The sequence below is a fragment of the Ailuropoda melanoleuca genome, chromosome 8 (genome assembly GCF_002007445.2).
Source record: "Ailuropoda melanoleuca isolate Jingjing chromosome 8, ASM200744v2, whole genome shotgun sequence".
Taxonomy (NCBI): domain Eukaryota; kingdom Metazoa; phylum Chordata; class Mammalia; order Carnivora; family Ursidae; genus Ailuropoda; species Ailuropoda melanoleuca.
The window spans coordinates 80,042,968-80,056,185 of NC_048225.1; the positions used below are offsets into that span (position 1 = coordinate 80,042,968).

General features: G+C 44.3%; 1 protein-coding gene across 3 annotated transcripts in view; it reads left to right on the top strand.

The window, feature by feature from the left end:
- PAPPA2 (pappalysin 2) overlaps window positions 1–13,218 on the top strand; it is a 258,494-nt gene that overhangs the window by 109,304 nt on the left and 135,972 nt on the right. For 2 of the 3 annotated variants that reach the window (XM_019801273.2, XM_019801274.2), the window contains exons 4-6: window positions 4,850–5,143; window positions 6,946–7,138; window positions 11,234–11,355. In XM_019801273.2, coding sequence (XP_019656832.2) covers window positions 4,850–5,143; window positions 6,946–7,138; window positions 11,234–11,355 — 609 coding nt within the window. The remainder of the gene's footprint in view (window positions 1–4,849; window positions 5,144–6,945; window positions 7,139–11,233; window positions 11,356–13,218) is intronic. The other variant, XM_019801275.2, reaches the window with a different exon arrangement.

Here is a 13,218-nt window from a genome sequence, read left to right on the forward strand (position 1 = left end):
AGAGCCAAAGTCTTACAGCTTGTTAGGGTCAGGACCACATTCCAAGTTCCTTAAGTTCAGATCCAGTGTGATTTCATAATCACTGGGCTCTAGCGAGCAGAATTACTATAAGAGGACCTTGGGCTTTTCCTCACCATGTATTGGTGTGCAGAGGACCTACCTAGAGTAAAACATACAGTATTCTATCTAATGCACACATCGCAGTGAAGCTCACTACTCTAGCCGCTGCTGTGTGGTTCAATCTGTGTTCCCGTTTGGGGAATGTGCATTAAGAGTGCTATGGAGGAAAATCCTGGTCACTGGTGTGGAGAGAATTTGCTGGGTGTGTTGAGGATTTGCATTTTTATGCTTCTTCCTGTCCTTATAAATAAGTTGGTTTATTGAAAGGAGAATATTCTAGATTTGGAAATACCTCATTTGGGGTTGAGACAAAAAGTTCTGCAGGTTGATGAGACACCCACTCTTACAATGACCACCCTCATATCCTTCTTCAGTGTCCCCAGGACCACACTCCCAGTCATCCCTCCTTCCTATTTTTGCCATCCCTTCTTCCCGGAATCTTATTTCTGTTCAGCTATAACCCCTTTCTTCTTCTTCTTTTTTTTAATTAAGAATTTTTATTTATTTGAGAGAGAGAGAGAGAGCACAAGCAGGGGAAGCAGCAGAAGGAGAGGGAAAAGCAGGCTCCCCGCTGAGCAGGGAACCCAACTGAGGAAGGTCTAGATCCCAGGACCCTGAGATCATGACCCAGAACCAAAGGCAGATGCTTAACTGACTCAGCCACCCAGACACCCCAGTCCTTTCTGCTCCCACTGGAGAGGACTTAAACGAATGAGTAGAAAATAACTATTGATTGGGAGTTTTCTTTGTCTTTGGTAGTATTCCAAGAATTGTGCTGTAAGGAATCTAGTGTTCTGTATGTCAAAAGGTGTTCTACCCCAAATGCATTCTGTGTGCAAATGAGTTTGGGAAGGAAAGGGTTAAACAAAATTGCTGCGGGGCTTTTAGGGCCTTTAGCAGAACAATTCTCAGGCAAGGAGTAAATCTGCAAGAGGTGGGTGTGGCCTGCTGCATTTTTCTCAAGCCTACTAAACCATGGGCTACCACACGGTTTAGGAAGGACTAACTACTGCATGTGGATACTTAACTTTATAGGTGAATTGTAGCCTATCAAAGTCCTGTTTCTGTCAGATTGGTTTTTTTGAATCCAAACCTTGCTTACAGGTGGGGGAAGGGATAGGAAGAGGGAAGAGTTTAAGTGTATGTAGGGGGGAAGGGTGTGGTGGAGAAAGGTGTAAGGGAGGGAAGGCACTTACAAACAGCACTGCTCTTTGAGCACCTCTGTTGCTGTGAATGAAGAAGAGATGAGAGCCTAAAGGTGTATGAATTTTGATGATGAATACTGCTGCAGTTGATGTAAAGGAGGGGTCGGCATCTTGAAAACTGGAATTACTGTGTTTTGCTGGGTTTATTCAAATATGTGGCATTCTTTATTACTAAAATAGATCTGTTTTCAAATTACTTTATGTTGACCTAATGATGCACAAATGAGAGAAATATACAGAAAATAATAAAAGGAAACTGGAAGTGATAGAAATAATACATGAGGGGGAGAAGGTCTGGCTCTTTTAGATGTGAAAGTAGATAGTATATTTTGGGACGGGTCTTGGCATGCCTTGGTTGATGTCAGCATGCCTGAGTAGAAGGTAAGAAGCTAGAACTTGAATTTAGAAACTGCCATTTGAAGTAAGGTAGTCACTAAATGGGCAGAGTGAGTCACTTATTGCAGAAACCAGTAGGTATGGCACCAGATACCCTGTGATTCTGTTCTGCCCATAAAACCATTTAGGCAGTTGTCTGTAGGGCATCGCACAGAATTCAGGAATGAGACATAGTCCCTGGAATATGATCTTGCGAAAGAGAGGCAGGACTATTCTTTTGGGGGGACTGCTATACTCAATAGACTATTGATATAGGAAGGGCTCAGGTAGGATGAATGAAGCAAGTCTTGGGAATTGGGATCAGATCTGGGACAGAGGGGCAGGTGCAGCCTGGAGACACAACCAGAGGGTTGGTCCAGAGCTATTGACATGACCTGTTTCAGGACTTAGAGATGAGAATGAGGCCTGATCCTGACAATTTTTGGAGATGAAGAAGGATGGTCAAGTGGTTTCAAACATGGGGAGAGGAAGGAAGCAGGTATTAGGAATCTGGGATTGGAAAGCTGGGATTGGGAAGCTAGACACATAGAAGTTGGGGCACTTAGAAGTCTTTAGCCTTTCTTTTTGCAAAGTTACAATGATACCACTACTTTCATCCAGGCCCAGATTGGATCCGATGAACTCTTCTCTGAAACACCTCCCCTGGTGTTCTCAGGGAGATTTGGGGGAGGTGACAGTGGGGCATATTCCTGCAATGCCTCTGACATTCTGAATTGCATGGTCTTTTAGTTGGATTTGTCTTTTGTCTCAATGCTTGTTGGCTCCTCGTGAGTAGGGATCATGAAATCAAAAGTAGCGCACATAACTGTCATTTACTAAACTCTTACGGTGTGCCAAATGTTTTGGAATACCCAAACCCCCAAAAATCAAGAAGTGGGTGTCATCATCTTCACTTTACAGACAACAAAACTGAGGTTCTGGAAGGTCAAATAGCTGTTCAAGAACTCAGAGCTGGTATGTGGAGGGTCAGGATTCAGACTCAGACTTCCCTGGCTCTAAACCACATATGCTTTCACCCAGACCAATGGCTCTCAACTGGAGAAGTTTTATAAAATAGTAAGGCAGAGAGCCTGGGTGGCTCAGCTGGTTAAGCACCTGCCTTCGGCTCAAGTCTGATTGGGATCTAGCCCTGCGTTGGGCTTTCTGCTCAGTGGAAGCCTGCTTCTCCCTCTGCCTGCCGCTCCCCTTGCTTGTACTTTCTCTCTCTCTCTCTGTCAAATAAATAAATAAAATCTTGTAAAAAAATACTGAGGCATATGTCCTCATCCTTGAATATTTGGATTCATTTCATCTGGGCTAGAATTTAAACATCTGTGGGGGTTTTTTGTTTGTTTGTTTTTGCTTCTACATATAAGTTTATTTTTTAATAAATTAATTATAATTAAAAGAACATCGATTGGGGAACATCTATTCTCTTTTCCATAGTTGTACCTATCTACATTTTTATCAACAGTGTAATGGATTTTTAATTTTTTTTCTTTTAATTCCAGTATAGTTAACAGACAGTGTTACATTAGTTCCAGGTGTACAGCAGAGTGATTCAGCACTTCCATACATCACTCAGTGCTCATCACAAGTGCGCTCCTTAATCCCCATCACATATTTTGCCCGTTCCCCTCCCCCCACCTCTCCTCTGGTAACCATCAACTTGTTCTCTGTAGTTAAGAGTCTGTTTCTTGGGGCGCCTGGGTGGCTCAGTCGTTAAGCGTCTGCCTTGGGTTCAGGGCGTGATCCCAGGGTCCTGGCCCACATCAGGCTCCCTGTGGATGGCCTGCTTCTTCCTCTCCCACTCCCCCTGCTTGTGTTCCCTCTCTTGCTGGCTGTCTCTCTGTCAAATAAATAAATAAATAAAATCTTAAAAACACACACACACACATACACACTATTCCATTGTGTATATGTATTCCATTCTTCTTTATCCACTCATCTGTCAATGGACACTTGGGCTGCTTTCATAATTTGGCTGTGGTAGAAATCTTAAAAACACACACACACACATACACACTATTCCATTGTGTATATGTATTCCATTCTTCTTTATCCACTCATCTGTCAATGGACACTTGGGCTGCTTTCATAATTTGGCTGTGGTAGATAATGCTACTATAGACATCAGGGTGTATGTATCCCTTTGAATTAGTACTTTTGTAGGTTGGGGGTAAATACCCAGTGGTGTGATTACTGGATAGTAGTGTAGTTCTATTTTTAACTTTTTGAGGAAACTCCATAACTGTTCTGCAGAGTGGCTGTACCAGTTTGCATTGCCACCAACAGTGCAAGAGGGTTCCCATTTCTCCATGTCCTCCTCAATACTTACTGTTTCTTGTGTGTTTGATTTTGGCCATTCTGACAGGTGTGAGGTGATATCCCATTGTAGTTTGATTTGCATCTCCCTGATGTTGAGTGATGTTGAGGATCTTTCCATATGTCTGTTGGTCATCTGGATGTCTTCTTTGATAAATGTCTGCTCATTTCTTCTGGCCATTTTTAAATAGGATTATTTATTTTAAGTTGTATGAGTTCTTCATATATTTTGGATATATTAGCCCTTTATCAGATATGTCATTTGCAAATATTCTCTCATTCAGTGGGTTGCCTTTTAGTTTTATTGATTGTTTCCTTAACTGTACAGAAGCTTTTTATTTTGATGTAGTCTCAGTTGTTTATTTTTGCTTTTATTTCCCTTCCCTCAGAGACCTATCTAGAAAAATGTTGCTACAGCCAATGTCAGAGATATTACGGCCTGTGATTTCCTCTAGGAGTTATATAGTTTCAGGTCTCACATTTAGGTCTTGAGGACATCTGTGTTTTCTAACTCCACTAGGTGATGTTAATGTGCAGTCAGCCCTGAGAATCCTGGCCCTCTCTCCTGTCGTGTTGTCTTAATTGCTATCCCTGGCTTCTAGTACGTCACTCATCTATGTTAGGGGTTAAAGACGTCTTTATTGATAAGTTTAGGGGGTGTTTGTGACCAAAGGGAAGAGCAGGGACTGAAAGCCACTAGAAGTTATAAAGTGTTCCCTTAGAGGCTGAAATCGACCACGATGTTTACCAGAAGCCATAATTAAGGATCAGAAGGCTGCTATTCATTACATGCTTAGAGATGTTTTCCAAACCTTCCATTGCAGGTGGCGTTGTCCTCAACCCAGCCTATTATGGCATGCCTGGCCATACCAACATTATGATCCATGAGGTGGGGCATGTCCTGGGACTCTACCATGTCTTCAAAGGGGTCAGTGAGAGGGAATCCTGTGATGACCCCTGTAGGGAGACCGTGCCGTCCATGGATACGGGAGACCTCTGTGCTGACACTGCCCCTACTCCCAAGAGTAAGCTGTGCCAGGACCCAGAGCCTACCAATGACACCTGTGGCTTCACCCACTTCCCAGGGGCTCCATTCAGCAACTACATGAGCTATACAGGTACCACAACAGTCTCAATGTGAATATTTTCTATTAAGATTATATGGGAGCCCTTTGTGGCTGGGGTGGGGCATGGAGGTGTGGGAGGTGGAGAGGTCTGTGAAGCAGTCATTCCTGCCAGAGAGCTGAAGTGTATTTATCATGGCATAGTCTTTTCTCTTGTGTCTTTGAAGAACTTAAAGAAATATGAAGATATTAAGGGGTCTTTTGGACTGGATTCTCCTCTGCTAGAGGTCAAAAGAAGAAGACACTTTTATCTTGGATAGTTTAAAAAGGGGACAAAACCAAAAGCTCTCTTGAGATTCTTCTGACCTTTAGAACTTGGTTATTCTTGTTCTTGCCCATGTTCTCAGGCATTCACTCCGAAGTAGACTCAAACGGTGATGGGGAAAGAGGTTTCTGGGTCAAGGTGGCTCTGTGCTGTTTTTGAAGTTGATGGTCAAGAAGATCGACCTGGTTAATTTTAAGCTCAAGATCAGGATTCCTTTTTATTTTGTTATTTTTATATTCCTTTTATTTTGTTATTTTTAAAGGTATCAGATTCACTTCTTCCAACACTAGCCAAGGGCTGAGTCTTAGTTTGTCTAAAAAAAAAAATATGCTGTCTCATTTAAAAAAATGGTACTACTCTCCTGGCCATGGGAACAGCCCTATTATCTGGTCTTATTATCCTGGATTATGTCTCTTCCCCTCCTCTTTCACCTTCCTCATTTCTGACAAACAGTAGTACTAGTAATATTCTCTTGATAATGGACTCAAATTTATCCCTAGAAGTAAGGACTGATTTGATTTGATGATTTATTCCAGGGGAGAAGGAAGGAGATGATTTTTCTGTAAGGTCCAGGGGCTTGTTTGGTGATAAATTCTAGGACTATCCAAAAAAAATTCTAAGACTATCCAAAAAAAAAAAAAAAAAAAAAGATAAACCACAGGACCTTGGTCATGCCTTTGAAGGGAAGAAAAGAGTGGTGAGCTGATCTTGCTTGTGACTTATCAATATATTTCCATCCAAGTCTCATTTTGGTATATAATTCAGGTGCATTGAATTCATAAGGACCAGCATCCCTGCTTCCCAACAAGGACACAGTGGCCCTTGCCAGGGAAACCAAACAATGAGTGCAGAAGGCAGAGCTGTTTAGTTACCACCTTTGAAGTGGGCAGAGAAAACATCTAAGAAACAGGACAGTGTTTGACTGATGTGCTTTCATTAAAAGGCTCTGAGACTAAGATAACCCCTTTTCCAGCCCTATGAAAATTGTGTCTAACAGTGAGACGTTGCGCTCCAGAACGAAGGTTGGGACCTCCATTCCCACTCCTACTGTGTCCTTGATGTTTTGGTTCTCTCTTTCCTTAAGCATCTCCAGTGAATCCTCCCTAACCTTGGCAGAGTCACTGGGCATGAAGCAGGTGTCTGCAACTCCAGAAACGTTCTTGAATAAAAAGCCCGTATGCCGAAACACTGCCATCTTGTGGTTTCCTGAATACGTAACCATCAGCTAGCAGCAATCTTAAACCCCAGGGCACGCGTCTCACCCTGGCTCAGCCCAACAGCAGGGTAATTGCCCTGCTTTAGGGATAAACAAGCACTGTTCCCTGCCTTCTCTTTCCCACTTGCAGCTTAGATACTCTCTGGAGAAGAATACATTTAGTCATTTGACAAGTCTTGATGGAACGCAGTAAGTATGAGGCATTGTGCTGGGTGCTCATGACTTAGGGCATGAGCAAGGCAGACTTCACCCCGGCCGTGGTGCTCTTTGCAGGTTAAGACCTTTACCTCTCCTGTTCCTTTTTTGTCTCCACAGATGATGACTGCACCGACAGCTTCACCCCTAACCAAGTGGCCCGGATGCATTGCTATTTGGATCTTGTGTATCAGCAGTGGAGTCAAAGTCGGAAGCCCACCCCTATTCCCATCCCACCTATGGTCGTCGGGCAGACCCACACGTCCCTCACCATCCACTGGCTTCCTCCAATTAGTGGGGTTGTGTATGACAGGTGAGAGAGGTGCTTGCCACGGGCGAGCTGCACTGTGTTCTCTGTGGCATTTCTTGTGCACGAGGGGAAGGATGCGAGGTGAGGCGAGCCCCGGTTTGGAATGATAAACGTGTGCACCGCTGCTCGGGGCTGCCCCTCCATCCTGCTCCGTCCTCATCTCCTTAGCAGAGCTCACAGGTGCTCTCAGGTAAGCCGGTGGCTCCTCTTGCGTGCTCACTCCTTGGCGAGGGGCCTGGCATGTGTTTCCGTCAGAATGTGATAGCTGGCAGGCTCCCAGGAGCCATGAAGAGGTTGACAGATGTGATAAAGATGAACTGACAAAGCGGAGGTGGCCTTTGTTACCCGTCCAGGTCAGCCATTGCTCCCTGGTGCGGGGTGGAGCAGAGGCGTGCTCCTTGGTGTTGAGGGAAAGGAGGTGAGGTACATCCTTTCAGGCAGTTCTGGGGGTGGGGTGGTGGCAGGCTGCCCTCTGCTATAAGCTATGCACAGGGCCTTCACCAGCTTGTGTGGTGTTTCTAATGCCTTCTCTGCTTCCTGTTGTACCTGGTGCTTGTCCCGCTTATGGCTGAGGCCTTGTGGCATCATTATCTGTGTATTTTCCTGTTTGCCCCACTCAACCACAACTCCTTGGGGAGGACTACTCTTTGCATCTTTGTCTCTTGGCCTGCCACAATGGACACCTGATACATGTTTTTCAAAGAGACTCATTATATCTAAAATTAGCTTTTATTTATCCTTTGCATATTGGTATACATGAATACCAGGGAAAGTTTTGTAAAACGGGGAGAAGGTAGGAAAAGCAGCCCATTGGACAGTTGGTGGGAGGAGGGGGGAATGGTTTCCCTGAGCAGGGCCAGCATTCCATGTAGGTGGCCTGTGCAGGCTCTCCACTTTCAAGCCCTGCCACTGTGTGTTAAATAGCAAGAGTAGCTCTCGTCTCTTTGGTCCATCTTTGTGTGAAGCGTTGTGCTGGGTATTTTACCTGCAGGTGTCTTATTCAGTCCTTGGGGTAAGCACAACTGCCACATGAATGAGAAATCCAAGGCACAGAGAAGCCCATGGTGGCTAGCCCAAGACCCCACAACTGAAGAGAGGCGAATGTGGGACAGCCACTGGAATTTCAGAAACAGGAAACCTGGAATAGATTATTTCTTTGAACTTAGAGCTTTCCTATTTAGCAGGCAGATAGCCCCTCTTTTAGGTGTCACACTTCCCTACTGGGCATGAGTCCCCGGCCATGGAGCCGGATGTCCCTGGAGCATGTTTCCATGTACTCCATCTTTCCTGAAAGCCTGGGAGAGAAGACAGGCAGAGACAGGGATGGGAGGCAGCAGGTGAATCCTTTTTCAAAGTAGTGTTCCCAGCCTTCTGGATCTTGGTACTTGTCCTCAATACCTTGATGTACACTTAATGCATGACGTCACTTATAACTTAATGATCCTACAAAGCGGTTCTCATTGTCACCAGCACCCAAGCTTTCAGGGCTCCGTCTGTGAGTCAACAAATGTGATGTGTTTAAGAATCTTCTTCCTGCAAGGGTGACCCTGTGCAGCTTCAGTCGGACTGGCTGAACAGTAAGTCCTCTGTGGGCATGTGCAGACTGGCGTTTTATATCAGTTTATGTAACACATGTAAACAATTTAATCTTTCAGTTCTCCCTCTGGTACAAACGTTACGATAAAGCAGACATCAGTACTGGCATGCTGCAAGTCTGTTGGCAGAAAGGGCTGTAATTTGCTTCTTTTTCTCAGCTAGGTGGGCCACAGTGTGGAGGCCTCCCAACATGTGTGTCGGGGAGACTCACGTCACATACCCAGCGATTTGTGTCACGCTTGGAGTTATGTTTACTCCTCCCCAGTAGGTATTTGGAATTCTTATGTCAGAGAGGAGCCCAACCACGCACTCAGCAGCAGCCCCGGAGAGGCCAAGTACATCAAGGAAATGTGGTTTGGAGTTGTGTCCACACTAGAAGTGGGTGCTGACCGGAGTCAGAGGTTGGAGTTAACTGCACCTTTTAATTGCCAAAGTACCGGACACTTGATGGTTTGGGGGAACTTGCTCAAGGGAATTAAGGAATTTACTGTGACCTTAAGCAGTTGACTTAATCTCTCTGAGCTTGAGTGTCCTCATTTGTAAACGAGAGTTCTTGTAGGGATTAGAAATGATTTATGAAAAGCACCTAGTGGCACAATGCCAGGCATATAAGGTGCTTAGAAACGGGAGCTGGGGAAAAAGGGAGCTGGTAACATAATTATTACCTCTATTTAACAATTTATATTCTTTTTCTTTCTTTCTTTTTTTTTTTAAGATTTTATTTATTTATTTGATGGAGAGAGACAGCCAGCGAGAGAGGGAACACAGGCAGGGGGAGTGGGAGAGGAAGAAGCAGGCTCCCAGTGGAGGAGCCCAAAGGGGGGCTCGATCCCAGGACTGTGGGATCACGCCCTGAGCTGAAGGCAGACGCTTAATGGCTGAGCCACCCAGGCGCCCCTGTTTTTCTAGTGTATTACAAGATATTTGTTTTCTTCCTTTACCTGTGGGAGACCTCGACTTGATGTCTTCATTTTCAGATGTGTCATTCACAGTTGGGCTTCTAAAAAGATTCTAAGTATCAGAGAGGAGTCTTCATCTCCCCTTGTTATTTAGTGGTTAAAAGGCTCTTTGTAAACTGTACTAATAGTCTCAGGGATGCCCATAAAACACTGTCACAGAGGAACTGCTGAGGTCAGTCCCTGTGCTAAGTGCTGGGCTCAGAAAGACAGAGCTTGGTCTGGACCTGCTCACAGGCAAAGGAGAGAATTGGAGTGGCATTTTCAACACCACAGAGCAATGCCCAAAGACAGGAGCCGGACGCTGTGGTGGGTGCATAGAGGAGAGAGTGCTCCTCTTACAGGGGAGTAAAGCTAAGTGCCACTGCAAAGGTTACACTTGAATGGGCTTTGAAGGATGAGTAGGAGTTTGCTAAGCAGAGAGACTTGAAAAGGCTATTTGTCAGGAGAGAAAAGAGCATGTTTCGCAGAGCTGTGAGAAGGGTATGATGTATTTGAGGAATGGTGATTAGTTCATTGCACTGGGAACATAAGTTCGTAGAGGAACTCAGGTGAGTAGGCTGGAATTAGCTAGTGAAGAACCTTGGATCATGGTAAGAAATTTGGATGTATTCCTCATAGGCGATGCAGAGCCAAGGAGCATCACATTTCTTTCAACTTTTATGTTGTGTATGTGATTTAAAGTAGGGAGTTTAAAACATAAGACCACATATAGCTAATAAGTTTACTCTGAAAATTGCTGTCTGTTTTAGCTGGGGGAATGTAAGGGGCCTTTGGATGACTTATTGAAAGTCAGCCTAGTAAGGAGTTTTGTGCTGAAAGATTCAGATTATAATTATTTTGTGTTGAATGCTCCTAGGATAGAAGCTGCCCACTTTCATCTCCACAGGCCTCCTTTATGACTTAGTTAAATTCTGCTTCATAACCTTGAGATCTTCATGTCACTGTGAATTNTAGAGGAACTCAGGTGAGTAGGCTGGAATTAGCTAGTGAAGAACCTTGGATCATGGTAAGAAATTTGGATGTATTCCTCATAGGCGATGCAGAGCCAAGGAGCATCACATTTCTTTCAACTTTTATGTTGTGTATGTGATTTAAAGTAGGGAGTTTAAAACATAAGACCACATATAGCTAATAAGTTTACTCTGAAAATTGCTGTCTGTTTTAGCTGGGGGAATGTAAGGGGCCTTTGGATGACTTATTGAAAGTCAGCCTAGTAAGGAGTTTTGTGCTGAAAGATTCAGATTATAATTATTTTGTGTTGAATGCTCCTAGGATAGAAGCTGCCCACTTTCATCTCCACAGGCCTCCTTTATGACTTAGTTAAATTCTGCTTCATAACCTTGAGATCTTCATGTCACTGTGAATTTTTAAAAGATGAGGTCTACACAAGAAGGAAATGAGTTGAGAAATAGTTGTGTTCCCAGGTACCCCCTACGGCCTCACTACCCATCACCACTCCCCACTCCCAGAGGCCTTCCGAATTTCATGATTCCGGTTCATCCTACCACTTCTCCTCACCTCCCTTCCTCCTTCATCTTTCCAGGGTCCCGGGAAGTGTGTGTGGTGCCTGCACTGAAGATGGGACATTCCGTCAGTACGTGCACACAGCTTCTTCCCGGCGTGTGTGTGACTCCTCAGGTTACTGGACTCCAGAGGAGGCTGTGGGTAAAGGACCATAGTTTCTTTGTTTGTACTTGGTGGCTGCTGAGAATGGGGGTGGGGGTAAAGAGTAGAATGGTGGCATGGTGAGAAAAAGACAGCACGTGTGTGTGTGTGTGTGTGTGTGCGCGCACGCACTGCTGTGTGATTTGCTGGATATCTCTGCGGGCCTGGGGAATACTCTGCCTGGTACCTTTGTGTGTCCCACATGAGCTTAGCGTGTAGGCCCGATGGCTGTGGTGAAGTAGAGATCAGCATAGAGGACAGGGGGATGGAGAAGACAGCTGAGCTCAAGGGGTGACTTCAGGGTGAGAGCTCAGGCATTCCGTGTTACACACACCTACTGGCCCAAGGAGGAGCTTTGCCACATAGCAGTGTAAGCTGATCTCTATCAGGAGAGTAATAGAGAACACATTGCAGGGAACACTGATGCACGGCTCAAGCTGGTCTGGGTGGGGGTGGGGTGGACTAGGTGTTCCAAACTGATCGTTCTCATCTATGTTATTTTATGAGTCTGTTAATCACTGGTACTGGTTGTGCTTTGGATGTGATCTTAGTTAGGCTCTAGGAGGGGGAGATTGTTTTTAGCTGTCCCTTTTCCTGTTCCTTACCCTTCTTCTCAGTTAGTATTCACTCACATATGTATATCAAGGCCTCTAGGACAAATTAAAGCACGAATGTTATCCCAGTTCAAGTCCAGAAAATGCTGTTGACGAGTTTCAGTACCTTCTGTTGAATGGCTTGGCTTTCTATGGCCACCATCTTCAGTGTCTACCTAGTTATCATCTCTTTCCTTCTCTTGTGTTTATTTAAGATCCTAAAAACTAACTGGACACAGTCCTATATGAGTTAGCTTGCAGTAGACTCTGACCAAAAAAAAAAAAGGAGGACATTGGTTTTGGAGTCAACAGTGTCTGTAAAATGTCCTCTTGAGCTCCCAGTTACTCAAATGACAGGAGCCTCCAGGAGAAATTGGGAGAGAGACAATGTACTTGCTTTTAATTGACCGTATGGAACTTTTTTCAGATGACAGTTTTCAAGGAAGAACGGAAAGTAACTATAAAATTCACATTGGTATTGTGTTGGACTCATGTAGAGATTGGCTTTTCATAAAAGGCCATCTCTATGGCAAACAAATTGTCCTGTGCTAGTGTTCTAATGCCCATTCAACTCCCTGGCCCTGCACTTCTCTCATTTTAATTCTTGGCAAAATTGAAAAGTTATGTGGTAGAGGTGAAAGGACTTAGAAGTTCCGGGTTCTGATTGTGTCTTGAGGCAAACCAGGTCAACTTTGAAGGCCTCCACTTCACGTCTTAATGTGAGATTGTAATAAAAACTTTCTGAGACAACACTGCTGTTGGGGTGGCTTCCAAGGGCTTTTACTCTGCTAGTATTTGGGGATGGCTACTGGAAAATACTGCTAAGAAATACTAGTCTTCCTTTGCTTTGAAAAGATGGAGAACCAAGTCATATTTAAAATATACACAGTGAGGTGATTGAATCCCCAGCATAGTGTACACAAACACCTGTGTCTACAGATACGATCTAAATATCCTTAATGACACTTAATGAACACCAACCACTTTCTAAAATGCTATGGGGAATAGGAAAGTGAACCAGACATACTCCCTGCTTAAATATCATCTTTCTGGAGAGAACGTCCCTGGGTCTATAATCTAAAAGAGACCCTAGTTTTACCCCTTCATTCTCTAGTCTTTAATCTTTCTTTGTTTTTCTTCAAAGATGCCATTACCACTTTATCAACTTAGTTTTGTACTTATCACGCTGCTGTAAGGATTATGACGGCAAGAACTTTATCTTTCTTGTTTGCTACTCTATGTCCAATACCTACATCAGTGCTAGCTGTGA